Genomic DNA, 20,447 nt, shown 5'->3' on the forward strand with positions numbered 1-20,447 from the left:
GCTTTAAGACTTAAGTCTTGTAATAATAACCCATAATTTCATGATTCCCCACATATACTGCTGAATAAATATCACAGCACTGAAGCTTTAAAGACAGAAATCTTACCTTTAATGAGCCCTTTCTCCTGCAGAGCCTGCAGAGGAGGTCTCTTCATGATCAGCTTCTTCAGCCTCGTTTTCACTCTCTTCCTCTCCGTGTTTTCCAGGTTGGACACAGAGCGAGGGACTACACGGGGAGAAGAAGAGGAGGCAGCAGAAAGGGAAGACAAGGAAGAGGAGGTCAGTGCGGGGCGTTCGGCTGCGGGCCAGGAGAACAGAGGAGGAGGGATGGTGGTGAGAATGAAAAGCGGGAGCGCTGGGCGACGGCGCAGGTGAGCCAGGACTGAAGGTGGGATTATCTGCCACGGGGGTTGAGCTAGAATATAGGTGGGCTTGATAGAGGAGATGATGGAGGTCAGAATAGAGGGATGCAAGAACCCTGCGTGGAGGTTCAGAGAAAGAAAAAAAAAGTGATGATGCAGAGAGAGGCTATGAAATAGGCTGTGAGAGGAGGGCAGGAATGGCAGGAAGGCAGCTGTTGTGGAGTGATCCGAGGCGACAAATGGTCACGACTTACGGGAATTTCTCCTCTCATCCTCGTCGCCACTGTGGTCCAGCATCTCCACGCTGCCAGCTCTCCTCAGAGAGTACTGGAGGACGTTATCTAGCGGGTTTTCCCGATCCTAAGGAGCAGACAGAAAGGTCAACATGAGTAACACTGGGCAAAAATTTTAAAGAAACCCTAAATTTATGTAGAATTTGCCTCCAAGTCTAAAAACATTATTTAAAGATGTTTAGAAAAACTGAAGAACTATTTTTTTTACTTTTTTTCTTTTTTAACCCCACTGACTTTGTTGGCATTTTATCATATTAAAACCGAAAACATAAAGTATTTAATTTTGGGTTTTATGTGATTGACCACGAAAAAGAACAACATTCTATAGAGGAAGGAAAATACCAGATTTACAAATAAAAAATCTGAAAACTGCATATTCAACTCTCCTGAGTTAAAACTGTATACAACCACCTTTTACTGCAATTAAGAATACAAGACTTTAACACAGATTTAATTAGATTTAGGTCTGGACTTTAACTGAGCCAGTTTGGACCCAAACAATTTATTTAGAGGGCTGGCTGTATGTTTAGGCTCGTTTATCCTGCTGGAAGTGTCTTAAGCTGGGAAGACAGAGGTGGAAACAAAGAGAGCCGTTTGGCTGATCTACCACCTAAACAGTGGAGGAAATGGGGACACAAACATTCTCTTCTTCTAACAATCACACCATTATTAATATGTAGATCACAAACTTTATCATCTTCATAGAAGGAAATAAATTATTTTTTAGCAGGAGCACAGGTAAAAGGTGCAGTTTTAGTAATTTTATTGAGGATACATTAATTGAAGGAAAAATATTGAATGATCATAAATAAAAAAAATAGAGACATTATATATTACAGATGAATTTTTATATTATGTTATATAAGTGCTCTCAAAAATAGACATTTTAGAAAAAAATTGAAAAAGTACATGATTACCCAAATCTAACTAACAAACACTGAACATAACTTGAAATATTTTTTTTTTTATATATAAAGTGTGGAAGGTTAAATAATTAACGGAAGAAGCTGTCAAGACACACATCTGAGACTGGGACGCCATAACCTGTCAATGGTGTCAATAGTGTTTACAAGGAAAAGTCATCTGGATTTTAAAGATGTTTGGAAACATGATACGCAGGTTCATTAGCTTTATCTGCCTTACCATTAGTGACGTCTTGGGTTCTTTTGAGGAGACAAAAAAATAACCGTCCAGATGAATGACATTAAGAATAGCTTCAGATTTTCCAAAATGTTACACCAAAAGAGGAAATTTAATGAAACTGAGTCTGAATCACATCAGGTTGAGATCAGGCACAGAGGAAGACCATCAATCACCTACTGTGATGACAGTGAGTGGGGTTTTCCTGTGAGCGCAACTGAGAGTGAAACAAGAAATCGGAAAATATTTTTACAGAACACCCACTTACTCGGACCTGAGAAAAATCACACTGACCACATGATGATGAAAACACATAAAGGTTGTCTGGAAGATTATGAGGGGGGGGGGGGGGGGGGGGTTGCAGTGAACCTGAATCAAGAATTGTGTATTTCTTACAATACACATGTTCTCATTAAAACATGAGGATTGAGCTACTTTTCCTTAAAAAAAAAACCCACAATTTGCAGATCTGTATTTTTTCCTCAGCTTATCGGCTGCATGAGAAGATGCAGGGGAGGCGATGTTCAGTCCAAATGGAGCATACTTTTACTCTGGAACAGCTCTCTGCGAGGTTGCACGTGTTGCAGCTAAGAAAACATCTTGCATCCAAGATCAGATAATATCTGTGTGACTTCACTGATCACCCTGAGCTGATTACACTAAGGGTCTGACACCTGAAGCAGTTTATTTATTTTTCCTCACATTACAGCCATTCTGACATTATTTAATAAAAGCCTGTATTTCTCCTCCTCCCTCCATCTGCAGGTAAAAAAATATCTACAATAAAATCTAGCCAGAAAGGTATATTTTACAATTAGACTGCAACAGGTAAAACTAACTGCATCCTTCACCCTTCCAGCTACAGGCGCAGCCGATGCTGGGTGCAATTTGACGGTGTGCATGCTTTTCCAAATCGCAGACCGCAGCACATATTGGAGCCGTATATATTGGCACAGAAAGAATGGGCTGTTTATTGCAGCTCCTTGGTGAGATTTTCTGGTTGCTGCGAGAGAAGAGGCTAGGCGCAACGTGCACTGTACCTGTGGTATTAACAGCTCAACCATGACTTTCTTTCAGCGATGTCAAAGATAAGGTTGTACCAGCGTGGACAGTCCTTTTTTCAGGTGACATATCTGCACTACCCCATGCAAAACCCAGGATTTGCATGGGGAATCAGGCTGTCACAATGATGATAAACCACCATGACAACAGGTTTTGCAAATGATTAAGAGTCAGAGAATATCACTCTTATGTAATATGAAGCTACCTGTGGGCCAGACGTCCTTTCTGAGACCCCAAAAAGACCAAGGGTAAAATCTAGTAGTCTCCTACTGCTGTATTGCTGTCTTAATCCACTGTGAATGGGGCCTTATCAAGTACTGAATCCATAGGGTGAACATGCATGTAAATCATGAAAAACTGAGTAAAAGTTTTTGTGTTTCGACAAGTAAGCACAACCCCTGAAGCAGACAAAAGTCTAAGTGGGGAAAGTAAATACAAACTGAAGCAATCGCTTTTCTATAATAGAGGCTAGTAAAGCCACTAACAGAGAAGTGGTGAACGGCAACTTCCTGTTTTCTGTGCGTGCGTTTATCTCACCAGCCTGACGATGACATTCTTGATGGTGTTGTACCACTCTCTGATCAGAGAGTCCGTCTCTGACTGCAGCAGGAACTCGTTGCCGGTGACTGTCCGCAGCTAAAACACACAGACAAAATTCTCTGGAAAACACTGTTGTTTTTTTTTATTGCTGGAACAGTAATCCCAACCAGATTCTGCAATATTTTTCTGGAAAGCTAAATTTAAACTCCTTATTTTGTCTCATTTTGGGTCATTGAAGAGTCATCCAGCCACTTTTACTTCCCTCCTGAAAAGTGACTGTTTTCTTCCAGGAATTACATTCTGCTACCAGAGTGCACCATCTACATTAACAATTACTCTGAACAATGTTTGTCCTTTTCTGAATAAAACAAATTAAAAACTCTACTTTCATTAAACTAAAGAGTTTCTTACCTTAAAGACATTTTTCTTGCTGGACAGGTCGTTGGCCCAGTTCAGCTTTGCTCCTCTTAAATCCACGCTGCTCTCTGGACGGCTGTTTCCTGGTTTCTGAGTTTGATTAACAGGCAATGAAATCACTGAATGTGAATGATATCTATAATATGTATTATTTTGATATTCATAGACAGATTTAAACAAACAAATAGAAAAAACACAGACTAAACTTAAGAATGATAAAGTAACTCTTTGTCTGTTTGGACACTAGCTTTTTAAAATCTCGGTGGCAGTAACTAACCCATGCCCAATTAAATCAAAACCAACATTTAGGCTGGGATTAATAAGGGTTGCTGATTTCTGTAACATGGACCCATGAAGCTGGACTCAAAAGATTTCACCACTCTGCTTAATTTGAAGTTTGAAACAAACACAACACAGCAAAACGGCGTAAATTGGAGGCAACCAGACTTTCACTCAGTTCTTTCTGAAGACGTTTCGACACCTAGCCAGATCCATTGTGGTGGCTCGCAACCTGTAGTAGGCGCACTGCTGTTTTTAATCATCCACCCGTCACTGTCCTGGGTCATTAGAAGCTATTGCTTGGTGTGAGTGGAGTACTTAGTCACCTGAATAAATACGAGATTGCTGCTGTAATCTCTTAGGAATGTGTTGGAGGAGTGAGCTGTAAACACGGAGGAGTGGGAAGAGCAATCCTCCACCTCTGTTCAGTGTTGGCTTTTCTCTTTTATCCAAGATGGCTCCTTTCACCCCTCTTTCAAGCTCTCCCTGTCCAAAATCTGGACATCATTGTCATCAAAATAACGCCCTTTGTTCTTGAGGTGCAAGCGTACTGCTGAATCTTGTCCCGAGCTGCTGGCCCTCCTGCGCTGCGCCATGTGTTTATGTACTTGTTGTTTAGTTTCTCCAATGTAGGAGTCTGAGCAGTCCTCGCTGCATTGGATCGCATTCACAACGCCACTCAGCTGTGGTTTGGGTGTTCTGTCTTGGGGATGAACCAGTTTTTATCTGAGGATGTTATTAGGTTAGAAATTTACTGGTATGTTGTGTTTGGGGAAAATTCTCCTGGGTTTCTAAGAAACCCCTAAAACATATGTTCTTGTGTCTCTCTGTTCTCTCCTCTGTGTTTGACGCTGTGTTGTTCTTTCTGCCAGCTTTGTTGGCTGATTTGACAAAGTCCCATTTTGGGTAACCACAGACTTGCAGTGATTTCCCGACGTACCTGTCTTCTTTACGTTTCTCCTCTGTGGCAGAGGGAATGTTGTCAGCCCGGTAACTCAGAGTTTGTGATGTGAACCAATATGCAGATATTGGTCTGTGTGTGTGGGCTTCCGGTAGACCTCAGTTATTTTGAGACTCCCATCTTCCTCAATGTGTACCGCAGAATCCAGAGAGGGCAACATGTTGTTCTAGGCATCCTCTCTGGTAAACCTTATGTTTGCTGTCCACTGAGTTGATGTGGTTGGTGAATGCCTCAACTTCTTTGATTTGGATTTTGACCCAAGTGTCATCCACTTATCTAAACCAGTGAGTTGGTGGTGTTCCCTTATAAGTGCTGAGCGCTATCCTCTCCATCTCCTCCATGTACAAAGTAGTCACAATTGTACACTGGTGAGCCCATGGCAAACCCATGTTTCTGTCTGTCTCTCAACCACATATTTCATACAAAGACAGTATTTACAGAGGTCCAACAAGTCACAAATCTGGTTTGGTGTTAAACTGGTTCTGTCTTTTAGTGATGCATTATGTTCCAGCTGAGTCCTGCCTCAGCTGGAACGTGTTCACTGCCTCTGATGTCCAAAGAGAAACAATAGTTTCCCCTGGTGCCAGTCTCCGGTGTCGGACATTAGAAATTAAGTCTGAGGAGTTTTGTATGTGGTGTGCCTTGTTTCCAACCAGCGTTTCCAACTCCATTCACACCAAGCAATAGCTTCTAATGACCCGGGACAGTGGCGGGTAAATCTTTGATCTATTTCTGCCTTAGGATGCGCCTAGGATGCGCCTCCATGTCCTTTAAAAACAGCAGCTAAACCAGCTCCAGGTTGCTCAAGTGTGAGACACCAGAATTGACTCCTGGATAGGTGTAGAAACGTTTTCAGAAGGAACTGAGCGAAAGTCCAGTTGCTTCTGTTTTATGCCTGTTTGCTGTTGTGATGATCCAGATAACCGAGCATTTGCACAGGCAAATCCAACACAACTGCATGGGCAAAATGTTCTCAGTAAGCTTTGCCTGCAATTGTCATCTTGAAACCAAGAAATGTATTTTTAACTTTTCCATATTTCTTTATGGGTTACTAAAACAATCTAGACAAAAAGAAAACAAAGACAAAAAAAATGTTGTGAATCTGAACTCTCACCCAGCTGGAAGGTGTCTGAGATTTTGGATCCTTGAAGAAAACCAGACTGTTTCCAACTAATACCACCCATGAGGGACTCCAGTTTTTCCTGAATCATAAAAAAAACACACATTTTGTTATTCTTTCCTCCCTGTGTCAAACTATTTCTTTGAATTTCCCAATACGCTTGAGTGTTGTTGTGATTTCTGGTGCAAAAGCAGTAGTTGGCATTATTCAAACACCTGGCAGATTTAGATTAAAAATTATTTTCTCTCAATCAATAAGCTTGTTTCTGACAACAAATTAGATGGGCATCTGCCAAAAGATGATAAAATGTTATAAAAAGGTGAAAGAAAAAAGAACAACTTTAAACCTAAGTCTACCGGGGTTTCAAATAATTTTTGCCATAAAACCTAAGTAGAAAAAAAAAAACTTAGTTTGCCAGGTCAACATGAGTATATTAAATGTGTCCATATTAAAAAACTTTTTTTTCTTATCAAAATGTGTGCAAACACAGCAGAACAGGACCTCAATTCCAGACAGGACCATTGTTTTAACTTATCGATAAACTTATAAATATATAATACAGCCTCACCTCAATTTCCTGCCTCCTTCTGCAATCTTTGTTTTGTTCAAGAGGCCCGCCTTTTCCAGCTCCTAGGAAAAAAATAGCAAAGGGCTTAACGGGCATAAAAACCGACAATGCTCATATTATATATATATATATATATATATATATATATATATATATATATATATATATATATATATATATATATATATATATATATATATATATATATATATATATATATATGAACTGCCTAAAATAGCCAGCAATGGCTAAAATTGAAAAGAGTCTATTAGGGACATGTTATGAGTGAAGTTCCTCAGAGGTTTTTTTTCCCTCTCTATATTATACCGAATCCTGTGTGAAGCCATTTAACTTGGCTGTTGCATCATTCCAAAAATAACAGTAGGGGAGCTGCTGTGAAATCTCCCACTGCGGTATGGCCCCGTTTAGGATGCGAGAGAGTAAATACTGTCTGTGCCGCTATACTGTAAGTGCTCAGTGCAGTATAGGAAGGCCTGTTAGTGAGAGAAAAAGCAACTGTAAACACAGACACCCCCAAATAATGGTGCTTTTTATAGACCATCTAATACATCTACTCCATTGGTGGATCCTTTTAAACGGCGCAGAGAAAAGCTCGCTGGCAAGACAATTATTATTGATAATCTTTTATTAAGTCAACGTTAGACTAAGAAAATTTGTGTGCATCACCCTAAGTTTATTATTAGAACAATATAGCATCTTTTAGAAATTAGACTAATTTTCCAGCAGTATTTTATTGGAAGAAAATGTAGCCGTTTCGGGAGATTTTTGTACTGATGAGGAGAAAACCTTTCCCATGCATTCATCTACAAAAGCGACATTTAACTTCGTCTCACCGGCGTAGATCCGTCACTGTCTGGAGAACTCTCCGGAGAAGGAGGCTCAACGATGATGTTGGTCACGTTGCAGGAGGAATCTCTGCACTGCTGGACCAGATGCAAAAAGAAAAGAGAGTATTGTCTATGCTGTTCCCTTGTCTCTGTTCACAGAAAGCCCTTTGCTTTGTGCTTCGTGCAAACATTGCACACGCAGCCGATGAGCTTGCGATCATGATTATGTGGAGGGGAATACCTTTCCGTTCTCAGGCAGGGCCATAGACTGCGAGTGGCTGAGCTGCTGCTTGCCGTCATGCTGGGACCCAGAGTTACAGCACTGTCCTTCTGTATTCATGAACGAGGATGTGCTCAAGGTGTCCGAGGAGACGGCTCGCTGGATGTTCTTTGTCATCGAATATTGTGGAGAAGATGGAACAAAAAGAATAAAAAGGACAAAAAAAAAAGGTGATTTAAAGCATGTTGACTTACAACTTATTGTGCCACGAAGAGGTATTTGCCGATCTCACTGACTTCTTTTGTTCCTTTCAAGCTTAAATATTTCACCTCATCAAAGAAATACTAATATCAGAGAAAGATAACCCGAGTAATGCAGTTTTTAAATGATTGTGTTTATTAATGGGAAATATTTTACAGGCAATGAGTATTCTAAAAACAACCACACTGGAGGGCTTTAAAAGCATGAACGGCCTGTTTAGGGTCATGCCATAACATCTCATTGGGATTTAAGTCCAGAATTTTTATGCAAAGCAATAAAAAAACAACAACTTCATTCTATATATTTTTTGCCATTCAGAGGTGGACTTGCTGGTGTGTAATGGAGCACTGTCCTGCTGGGTAATAAAAGTGCGTTTGAGCAGATATTCTGGTGGCGAGCAGAAATCTTGCCAGTCATTCAGGTACACAGTACCACCACCATGTTTACATATATGTATACACAATACATGTTATTTTTTCTGCCACACTGTTTTACATCAGATATAGCAGAAAGCACATCATCTTGAAAGTTAAACTTTTTTTCATCAATCAAGAGAGTCTTTTTCCTAAAGGTCTAAAGATCATAGAAATATTTTTCGGCCTTGTGAGATGAACCTTTTCGTTTCATCTGGTCATCAGTGGATGCCCAGTCTCTTTCTTATTCGGGAAAACTGACCTTAATTGAGGAACACGAGGCCTGCAGCGCTTTAAATGTTGTTCTGGGTTCTGCTATGACCTCCTGGATGAGTCTTTGAGCACTTTTAGGGTATTTTTGATAGGCTGGGGTACGTCTGACGAGGTCTATCAATGTTACACATTTTCTACATTTATTGTCCACTGTCCCAAAGCCTAAAAAAATGCTTAATGACTCTGCCCAGTCTGTCATTGCATTTGTTCACATGTGTTTCTACATTTATTTTAATTGAGGCTCGGTGTAGTGCTTTTTGAGCTCTTTTAGCCTACTTCATGTTGACAGACAGATTCCTGGGTGCCTGGGTGTTTCTACTGAAATCTAACTCAGCTTTAAAAAAAAAAAGAATTGCTTAACTACATCGTTTACCTTTCACCAACCTTTTGTCTAATGAATGTAATAATCATGAAAAGTTTACTTTGTTTGACATTAAAACTAGTACGATAGTACGAAGCATTTAAGCCTGAGAAAAAAGCCAAAAAGAAGACATTTTTAGGGGGAAAATACGTTTATCCATTGCTGCTTATTCATCATCAGCCCAAATTAAAGACAAACTAGGAAGTGTTGAGGAATACTCTTTATAATCTCCCAATCCGCAGTTCCAGCTTGATCTGTGTCTACAAACAATGAGTTCCTTACATTGTTTCCAGTAGGATTTGTAAACATTGCCATAAAAAACAGCTAGAGTACTTTATTTTTTTTTAATGAACCAGCGGGGAATGTTAAAAGCATGAATACAAATACATTATTATAAAAGCAATTGCAAATATGTCTAAATTTGGGTAAAATTGGTCAAAGCCACAGCAGCCACTAATTTATATTAACTAGTCAGCTGATGGCAGTAAAGCAAACAGCAAAGAAGATAAGCATGTGTCAGTCCAGTGCCTTAGTATAGTTTTTAACCACAAATGATGAGAAATACACGTGGGGATCACAACATTGTTGTCAGTCACCACGAGTCTGCCCCTACCCAAGCTGCCTGCTGTTTATTGTGCAATAGTCTGTACTTTGGAGCGTGCGGTGTTGGGGCAGCAGGAGTACACGCAACCCATGTCCCGTTGAGGCTCAGTCTTTAACGCGGCCGTCCCAGGTTTGACTTGTTTGACTCGACTTTGCCATACGTCTTCCCCTCTCCTAACCCTCTTTCCTGTCGGTCAACTTTCAAATATAGGCAACTAGTGCCACAGACATTTAAAACAACGACAATAACAAAAACAGTCTGGGCTTTGGGAAATGGAAAACAGAGAGAACTGGTGCTGAGCAAAGACTGAACCAAAGTGGTCTCAGAGACTATTCTGGCTGGGAAATACCCGAGGTAAAAAGTAAGCTGCAGTATAATTGAACTGAACCTTATCTGTTTAAACCAGACTGTTGCTTCCCCAACTAGTTTTAGGAAGCCATTTCAGTTCAGTGTCAAAAGAGCTCGGAAAAATGTTTTACATACTTAAAATGATTTCTCAATGGGGAAGAACAACAGAGCAGAACGGCAGCAATTTCACACACTGGGAAATGGTGACTAACACACACACATTTTATATCGGAACATTTGGAAACATAAATATGAAATGCTTTTACGTTAAAGGCAAAATAGTCATAGCTATAGTCTCAAGCCAAAACATGCAACTGTGTAAGAGGCTTCCAGTTTTTTGTGCATCTAAAGCCTTATTAAAGTTCCCAATCTGTGTAACCCAGTTATAACAGCCTGCATAAAGATCCTTACTGATGTTTACATCTCTTCATACGGGGAGGATTAACTCTGAGAGCTAAATCTGCTGCTTTGCTAAGAGCAGGCCTTTAAAAAGGGCTTTAAAGCAAGAGCACCCACACCCCACTGTGACGCAACATGTTGCATTAGAAATCTGCTTTGGTAACAGCCTTTCTTTTTTGCACCAAGAGTTGCTGTTTCACCACCTTAATATGCATAAACGCTGATCGCTGAGAGTCAGATCAGCATAGCTGGCTTCACATTCATGTGTTCTGCAGTAAAACAGCCAAGATGCAAGTTTTGCATGTAAGGCTGCTTAAGCATCAACAAAACAATCGGGATTACAGACAGAGGCAAGCTTACAAACCAATAAAACAAGGCAGAGGCTTGTCGGCTAACGCAATCACAATGATTACAAACGTGTGCAGGAGGTCATCACGTATGCAAGTGTACCGCAAGCAGCATTGTGCACTAACAAAGAATGTGTTCACGAGTGGCACTCACATTTTTGAGAACTTTGAACAGGGTGATGTTTGTATTTTTAAGTGAGAAGCATATAGAAAACTTCATTTAAGGTGGGTCTGTGTGAAATGAACAAAAGATTGTCTCTTTTTTTTAGGGCAAAACATTGTGATATTTCATGGAGAAAAAACCTGCAGTATGTCCCCATAAGGCGCGTGCTCGGTGTCTACCGAGTGTCTGTGTGTGCGCTCTGGCAGCGGAGACACAGTTCAGATTTGTGAGGACCTATATTAATAATAATTTGGGACCGTGCATCTCCCGTCACTTAAAATGTGACTTTGTTACGTTCATCTTTGCCTCATAAGTAAGGATATTGAGGGCTCAAGCTCCAAACCACACAAAAGTGTCAGATAACCTCATAAACGACTTGAACGTTTAGTTTTTGACTGTGCAATAAGTGTTTAAAGCCCCAAAAAGAAGAAAAGAAAAAAAAAACTACCTGGCAAATCCGGGCCTGCAACATTCCTGGTCAAAATGGACACTTTTCAGTCAAAATATTCTTTCCTGTTGCTAAAACGATCAAAATATGTTAAATAGAGCAGCTGCTAGGGATTTTCATCCATTCTAAAATACATTTTATGCGATTAAAGATCACAGGAGAGAATACAGCAATTGCTGGGCAATGGAAGAACCCATGTGCTAATTTCTGAATTACTTAATTACTGATGACATCTATAAACCTTATTTCAGAGAAAGTATGTAATAATAATAATAATCATAATGATCTTTATTGTCATTGGAACATACATTCCAATAAAAATTGTCTCCTGCATTTAACCCATCCCCTTGGGGAGCAGTGGGCTGCCCCTGTGCGGCGCCCCGGGAGCAATCGGGGGTTAAGGGTCTTGCTCGGGGACCCAGAGTAGCAGTCTGTTGGAGTTGAACCCAGAACCTCTGGGACACGAGCGCAATGGTCTAGCCAACGCAGCAGAGAGCAATGGAAGGGACATGAAAGGTGTGCTTGTTCAAGTTTTCAGCCTAAGTTCACGGTTTTCTCAGAACCCCTGATGCAGCTTTAACACACTTGCACTAACACAAACAACACCAATGGCGGAGTTCAGAGTTGCAGTTGTGTTTCAGACACTATTCAATTTGTTGTGGATTTCAAGCTATCACATTTTGCTCCTCTACAGCATTTGTGTAGATCGCCTTGTCATCGGTTCACATCTAACCTGCGTTCAATGTTTTTTGTCCTGCTCTTCTTCCTTCTTTACGTCTGTGGCGGCGTTACTGCATCACTCAGTGGCGTCTCACAACGCCTATTACAGCACCTCCAGCCAGTTTAACCATTATGCTCAAACCTTTCTGTGCGGATACAGAATTCAGCTATATGTGGATGTACCAGAACCGGACCTGGCATTAAGTGGGTTTTATTTGTCGCTCATTGCATCTTATTTTTTTCCAAATAATTGATCATTTTGATAAAATTAGAACTGACCAATCAGCAATCGCATTTCGTCTCAACTGCAGAATCTGCCCACCCTTTCCCTCCAACAAGATCCCTGGATGTTATATTACAAACGCTTTGCGGTCGGATGGATTTTCTTAAAAAAAATATAAAAACATCACGGACAGTACAATTCAGACACACATCACCCCAAACGTTTTGATAGTGTTTATTTCTATTTCTGAAACCAAAAACGGTGTCTAGAGAAATTTAACTGCCGAATGTTCGTTGACGGTAACAACATTTTTGTTCATGAACATTGTATGCTTAATGGTTAAATTAAAGGGTAATGCTTGGTGCTAGTTCTGCTGTGTTGTATGATGCTTTGGATATATTTATGTGGCAGCTTCTGTTTGACGAAGTTTTTTCGTTGTCAGCTATGATCAGTTCACGGCACCACAATTTTGCACAGACCGTGGTCACCTTGAAATAACTTCACTGACACGATTCACAACCTGTTAAGGAGATTTTTTCCATTTTGTTTGCCATAATGTTGGTAGATATGGCAAAAAGGCCTCTTTCAACACTGTGAGCTTCACTATCACTGCCATTAACAACACATTTTTTGCCGAGGGTTAGCTCCACCTGGAGAACACTTCCCGTGGGCGCGGAGCAATCTTACAGTTGGCATCACATCAGTTCTGTTAACACCATTCAACAAGTTTCAACAAAAAGCACTATTTAGGCCAGCACATGGTAAATGGACTCCCTTCTAGCCAACCATGCTACTCAGTGATAAACGAGGACATTCACAATCTGTGCCCTCATTTATCCAGCTGCACACTTACTCATACAGCATTTTCAGTGAGTCTGCTCAGATAGCAGTTAACTATGATACCTACACCATATTCATAGAGGTCAAATGCTATGCATAAAGTATATCACTGCATAAATAATTTGGTTTTGAGCATCTTTGACTGTCTACTCATGGTAAAGTAGGCCCCCCATATTCTATTCAGGGCCTGCAAATGTCCAGGACAGGCCCTGTGATGGAGCCAAAGCAGGGGAACAAAATCACTGAAGTTATTTTGATGTCCTGCTTTGTTAAGCAAATGCATTCAGTTGTTCAGACAGAATATGTAAAAGTGGCACAGGGTGCTTTTATCTTTGACCTTTTATTCCAAGGTTGTAGCCAGGGTGAAATGCTTTATGCCCTCTGGTGATAAAAGGGCAGCAGATGGAGAAACATCTTACCTGTTTCATGTGCAAGCTGCTGTCAGTATTCCTCTGGTGGCTGCCAAAGACATAATCAGGCGACAGCTGAAAAGAGAATCAAAGGACAAAGACTAAAAACTAGCAGTCAAAATAAATAATTTTAATTAGTTTACTCTAAAATTGACGGTAAAAGGATAAAAAGAACATCTCATCTTCAGTCCCTTTTTGTCAGTTTTCTGTGAATATTTGTGCAACACTAAGGACCCGCTTTTTGTGGACTTTATACCTCTGTGAAAAACAGGATGTCGACAAATTTGTTAAGCTCAGATCAGATACGAGGCTAAAGTCACACCAGCACTGAAACCACCTCTCTGCCCCGCTAACATCCTGTCAGTCATGACTAACGTAACCCGGCCCAAGGGTTCACACAGACACCAACCCATCCGTACTCATCTGGAGTTAATGAGAGGCAGTAACTGCTCTGTGAGCGTAAAACCTCTTTTTCCGACTCAAATGTGTGGCTATCAGGCCTTTTTCCTATTCAGCTCAGAACAACGGTGTCAGCAACAATTGCTCCGATCATAAAACCCTAATATGAGGGAATGATATTTCCAATACAGTCAAATAAAGCAGATTGATTCCAACTCAGTATGCAGAACACATGTGTGCTGGCAGAAACGTTTAAAACCTAGTAAGTACAGAGTCGAAGCAGCAATAACAGAGAGAGAAAAAACTCACAGCAAAGGTGCTCATTATGACTGTTCAGCTGCTCGAACAGCTCAGGCCGGCTCGAATTCCCCGTGGCTTGTTATCTGTCGGCTTTACCTCCTCGGCCTCCTGTGGTTTCGTGTCATGACAGCCGTTTTGTCTGAGTGCTGAATGTAAAAAAGCCATGCACCTCTTCTCTGCGTATACCAGCCCGAGTCTACTTCCCCATTCGAGAGGGAAGCTGTTTTTATCAGCCCACACAGCCAGCCTCGTGTACAGCAGCACATCAGGAAGGTGTGTGCTCCACTGAATCATCGCATCGAGTTTAACGTTGCCACACTAACCACTGGCCAACATTTTCTGTCTGCATGAGCTGTTATGCACAATTCGGTTGCTTAAATTAGGGAAAGTTAAAAAAAAAATTGCGATTTAGGCTCTAACCTTTAACTGAGAGGAAATGCAAATAAAGTGTTGCATTAGTAGTTGTCAGGAACAGTAGTATTGAAATTAGGCTGTGGAGCTCTCTTTACCTCCTTCACATAGTGCCTGGTTAAAAGTTGGGTCTCCAACCAGCCCCGTGTTGTATTTTTGATTAATCTTTTTACTAAAATAGGGCTTAAGTTTTATGTGCCCTGTTAGCAGGAATGGTCCAGCTCAGGAAAAACCAGACTAAGTTTAAATGTATCAAAAGGAGAAAAAACCTTTAGGGACATTTTTCAAATATTAGATGTGGGCGGAGTAAGGCTCTGGTACGGGGGTGAGTTGCCCTTTAAACTTAGGTTACTTTCACATAGGAGGTAAATGCCACCCAGATGTGACCGTTTTGCCCATATTTGACCCATAAGCGACTTTTTCACGACAACGTGAATTGTCCGATTACAATCCACCCCCCCCCAAAAAAGCTGATTTGCGGCACTTCCATATGTGGTACTAAATCAGATACGTATTTGAAAGATTTCCAAGCGTCTTCAGTCTGAGCGGTCATGTCACATTTCATAGACTTTTCGTTCACTTTCCTGGCTCCCACTACACATCCACACAGACCTCTCTACAGTATCCACCATTACGTTTTTTTTAAACAAAGCTTTATTGAGCATCTCTAGTAACAATTTCGTTTGTTACTACTTCTGGAAACAGTGCGCTGCTGTTTATTAATATTACTAATAAATAATTATGTAAATGCCACATGAACTGTTCTAATGACACGTGGATTTATTTAGCACCTTTCTAGTCATACTGAACACTCAAAGCACTTAACACTAGAGCCATATTCACCCATTGGCAAACACTAACTTGCACACATTAATAAACAATATGCTGATAATATGCCTTGCAAAGGGGCTCATAGACTACGTAGACAACTCACAACCTTTACAGTTGCAAAATTACTTATCATATAGATTATGACACATAGAATAAAGACATGCAGAATATATCCGTTTATCATTCTGTTCCTTATTCAGTAACACAAGTTTGACAGCGGGTATTAGCCTGTTAATTAAATCAGGCTACATATTTGCTCGCTACCAACCTGCAGCCAGATGTTTAACACATATGCTGCTTGTAGCTGGCATGTGTGTTAAACATTGTACTTCTAAAGCAGCCTTACTATACCAAAACTGTCAGTTTCCAAACCCTGGCTGTTTGTGTCTTTCATGACCAGCAATATTTTACTCGACCAGCAATATTTTTCAATGTTGTTGCTGTTTTATCAAACTGTTGCTGGTGTTTTGTTAAACAGCAACAAAATTAAGTTTTATTAAATTTGGCTAATCATTTCTGCACAGTGACACTAGGAGACCCACAAACAACACCTGTTTACATTTGTCGCCATGCATCGAACCAAGCTGACACAGGTGCACTACCACATTCTAGGGTTTGTGGAAACTAGCAAACAAGCAAGCAAGCAGAGCAGTACATGTGTGCAACAGAGTGACGGATAAATGTCATAAAAAGGTCTAATGATTGCTTTTCTTCAAAAGCAACAGATAGCACTGCTTTCACATTAACTTTCTTTATCAGAAATAATACTAAGTAAGATCTTTAACATTAGTTAAAATAGCAGACTTAGGAGATATATGTAGTTTTAATGAGAGAAAAAAAACTAGAATTTATGAATTACTAAAATGGTCCTTCAACATCACTGGATGCAGGCCCAGCATAATGGAACCATCCTTATGAAGACTAGTTAAAGAAGTTTTCTCTCCATAGAACTCCTTTTTCTTAAAAGCCTTTTTCTTTTGAACGTATGTTTGCTGAATTTGCCTTTCACATTATTTTCACAGAACTTCTTTACAATATGCATCATCCCTGTCTACAATATATAATCAATGGTTAACCCTGCTTCCCAACACAGGGATCATTTGCAGAAACTAAAGAAAAACATGCACATTCATCCCTAAGAGGAACGTAGGGCACAGTATGACTTCAAGAACCCATTCCAAGAACCATTTAATGGGACTTTTACATTGCCCCAGTCTACCCTGCACCACTCCACTAGTCCTCCCAGAGCTTCTGTTCTTCTTTTGGTTTTCAGCAGACCTGGTAAGGCGGTGGCTTTAAGCCTCGCCTTCTGTTTTGCACCCCGCTTGCAATTAAGCGTTACTGTGAGGCATTAACTCTGAAGAAATGGGGGTGGGGTTGCACTGGTTCCGTCGAGTGTTCTTTGGGTTAGATCCACTGTCAACGGTGGAGGAGCTCTCCCCCAGCAGCCCCCACACCGCCAATGCCGGGCTTTCGCTCCACACTGCCTCTCTCAAGCCTCCCGTGGAAGCCGCCTGCTGAAGCGGTTGCTTTGCTCTCTACCGCACGCACACAACACTGGTTAGATCAGCAGCCGTGAAGAACAACTTTTTTAACCACACAGTCTTTATTGACAAAACTTCACAGCTTTCAGTGTATTGAATCCAATGTTTCTTTCTCAGTATTATTGAGTTGGCAAATCATAGTTAATTCCCCTCCACTATTGGCCGGTTGGCCACACCCACGGCTAATAAGAGGTAGCTGGCCACATCCATGGCTAATCACTGACTAGCAGTCTGCTCAAGTAAGAGATCTACTCTACTCGACAACCACTGTACTACCTTCTGAGCAGGATCTAAAAAATCCAGCCGGCTAGGGGGGAAAAAAACTGTTGAAAAACTCTTAAAGTGAGCGGTGTGGAGTATTAAGGCACAGTTTGATTTCAAGAACACTTTCCAGGATCCATAGTTTTCTGGGGCCATTCTTTATCACCCATAATTTCCACTAAATCTAGCAGGATAAGAACAGATTACCTGGGCATACTTTTACTCCAGAAATAGGTTAACGTAAGGAGATAATGTTTCTGGTTTACCATGGGCATTTGGGGTGGAGCATAATGAAGGGAAGGTGCTGAAATATTCAAATTGGGACCATTTTTGAAAGTTTGGCTTTATTTCCCATAAATTATAGAACTGTGAAAGAACCAATGTTTATACTTTTGTTGCCGATTTCCTCTCCCTGGGCTTTCTAGGCATAAAGGAGTAGCAGGTCAGGCGACTCTCAACGTCAGCAACCATTGCTGACATAGACAGCATCAGCTGGAAAAACACATACAACAAACAGCCTAGGGAAGATTAAAGAGGATATATATCGTGCTTTTCAGTTCTACCTTTTCACACTGAAATCATTCAGTTGTGGTCTATATAAAGTGGAAGTGCAATGCTTTGGTCTGAATTCCTCATTTATTTACCCCCACGTTCCCCCTATTCCTCATCTGTTCTGAGGTGCGTCTGAGAGCAGCTCGTTTTGACGCCGTCTCTTTAAATCTAAAGGAGGCACTTCACACCCCGACCCTCTCCAGGTCACAGAGTATTCTACACTCATTCGGACATTTCTGTAGTATGCTGGGGGACGGTGTAACGAATAACTGATGACTTATCCACTTGTAACTTTGCCATCTTTCAGCTTGGACTACAAAAATCGCTCAGAGGAATAAAAATAGTGGATTTGTGACTGGTAAGCTAGAAGTCCTTGACCTTATTTAGCAGCTCCACAGCAAATACTGTGATGTAATTGTTCAAAAAACATAACAAACAGAGAAAAGTGAACAGCTTTAAAATATGATCCAAAAGCAATATAAAGATATCTACGCAGTACCTGGACAAACTAAATTCAAATTCTCTGCACTCCAAGTAAGCAACAAAATGTATTTAAGGGATTTGAACCTACAACTCTCAAGCTACAAGGTTATATTGTGAGTTAGCAACCAAGTTGCTCTAAGATCTTGGAGGAAAACATCCATAACATTTCTAAAACCAAAAGAAATGTTGTCACCTTTGCTTTATTTATATGTTTAGGGGTTTGTATGCAACTCAAACCCCTAAACATGGGCAACGAACTTGTAAAACCTATTTATAAACTCTAAATCCTTTGAGTACCTAAACTTTTAGATTTGCACCTTTGCATTAATCATTCAGTTAGTACAAATCTAACAAAGCACGCTGAACTCAACTGCGGTTGTCAGTGAAGTTTTATGCTCTTTGAAGATCCATTTATCCACTCCTCCGTTCAGCCCAAGATCATCTATAAGTCAAGCTGTAAGCCATCACAGATGAGCTGATTAAGAAGTCAAAAGGAAAAAGACTACAAAGTTACTTCCAAAGATAAAAAATCTAGACTAGAGAACGTATGCGTGCAAGTTATATGGGCCACTCTGGTTTCAACACCTGGTTCACAAACCCATAAGGTATACGGTATGTATTACACATCATGTAGCCCAGAATGCATAGCGACACATATAGGTCAGCACAACCCAAGATGACTTGATGGGGAGAACCACTGCTTTGATCATGTGTGCACTTTTCATGATGAACAACATTAAATTTGAAACACTGATGCAATGCTGAGGCAAGGCAACGTTCAGACACAAAATGCTTATCTCTGGCAATCTGGAGCATACGGGCTTGTGTTGATTTGCGTCGCACACGTCATCACTGATTTGGCTAATGGATCAATTTCAGTCACAGACTGTTCTCTTCAAACATGCAGAACTACAGATTTATCAGTTCAAATGTACATAAGCTTGGCTGAGCGATAAAACTCGTTGCTAACTCATTATCAAGAAGTTCAGTTTTAAAAACATTGGGAACTTAGGGGAAATTGATTTAAATTTCTTTGCAGAATGCAGCTTTAAAAAGCTCAACCAGTCTTCCTGTTTGTGGCTCGAACGACTTTTGCTCATTTACACTAGCCCAGATCCCAGATCACATTAGGTTGCCATTCTAAACGATGACCCCCACAAAAACAGAATTGAAGCAAGAGAGTGTGTTAAAGGGCAGTAAACCACAAGTCAAGAAATATCCAGTCGCTCATTGAAGCAGATGAACCAGATGAAGCAGTTTTGTCTGCTTCAGAGCTGGTTGTTGAAGCACAAACATAAAAAATTTACATGAAAGAGGTGGGCATCGTATGTGTGTGTGTGTGTGTGTGTGTGTGTGTGTGTGTGTGTGTGTGTGTGTGTGTGTGTGTGTGTGTGTGTGTGTGTGTGTGTGTGTCAGTCTGTCTCTTTGTGGTTTCTCTATTTACAGATGTCAGAGCGCAGCTGTTCACACTTAAAATGTTATAGTAGACTATAATTATTACTTGCAACGTTCTCTCTCTCAGGGATGAGCAGTAAGTTAGCAAATAAAAAGCCAAATGGATTCTTCCGAAGAATGTAATTAATTATCCTCAAAGATTAAATTAAATCCACACACTACTGACTCACTTGGCAAACAAATAAACACATTTTCTTATCAGAGCGAATTTCCTTGAGACGAGCAGCATTGAGTCAACAAATTAAAAGGCATTTTGAGGGCCTAGTAAAAAAAAAAAGTACATAGTGGGTGGAATATAATAATATTATTAGACATTCTGATCTAATCCAAACCTTTCTCTTGTTAAAAAGACAACAGAAAACTATGAAACTTACAGCTGCCAAGTTCAAAAGGACAACTAAGTTGTAACATAATTAACAATTTCAGTTCCTGACTTAAACAGTGGATGTCACTTCGTTTCAAATCTGGCTGTATTCAACAACTGGTAGCAGAAGAATGTATTGAGGAAGTGTATTGCTAACACACAAATAACTGCAACATCTGATCTTGTAACTATTACTTTTCTCTCAGTTTTAGAAGTCTATGTAACAT

The 20,447-nt window shown here is 40.4% G+C and overlaps 1 protein-coding gene across 7 annotated transcripts in view; it reads right to left on the reverse strand.

Annotated features, from left to right (window-relative positions):
- arhgap9 (Rho GTPase activating protein 9) overlaps positions 1–20,447 on the reverse strand; it is a 74,539-nt gene that overhangs the window by 19,383 nt on the left and 34,709 nt on the right. For 6 of the 7 annotated variants that reach the window (XM_036151838.1, XM_036151833.1, XM_036151835.1 and 3 more), the window contains exons 7-15: positions 13,630–13,695; positions 7,832–7,978; positions 7,597–7,686; positions 6,743–6,804; positions 6,169–6,256; positions 3,809–3,904; positions 3,395–3,493; positions 617–722; positions 107–226 (exon numbers count right to left, since the gene is read on the reverse strand). In XM_036151838.1, the coding sequence (XP_036007731.1) occupies positions 107–226; positions 617–722; positions 3,395–3,493; positions 3,809–3,904; positions 6,169–6,256; positions 6,743–6,804; positions 7,597–7,686; positions 7,832–7,978; positions 13,630–13,695 (874 nt within the window). The remainder of the gene's footprint in view (positions 1–106; positions 227–616; positions 723–3,394; positions 3,494–3,808; positions 3,905–6,168; positions 6,257–6,742; positions 6,805–7,596; positions 7,687–7,831; positions 7,979–13,629; positions 13,696–20,447) is intronic. The other variant, XM_036151837.1, reaches the window with a different exon arrangement.

Source organism: Fundulus heteroclitus, chromosome 20 (assembly GCF_011125445.2).
Source record: "Fundulus heteroclitus isolate FHET01 chromosome 20, MU-UCD_Fhet_4.1, whole genome shotgun sequence".
Lineage (NCBI taxonomy): Eukaryota > Metazoa > Chordata > Actinopteri > Cyprinodontiformes > Fundulidae > Fundulus > Fundulus heteroclitus.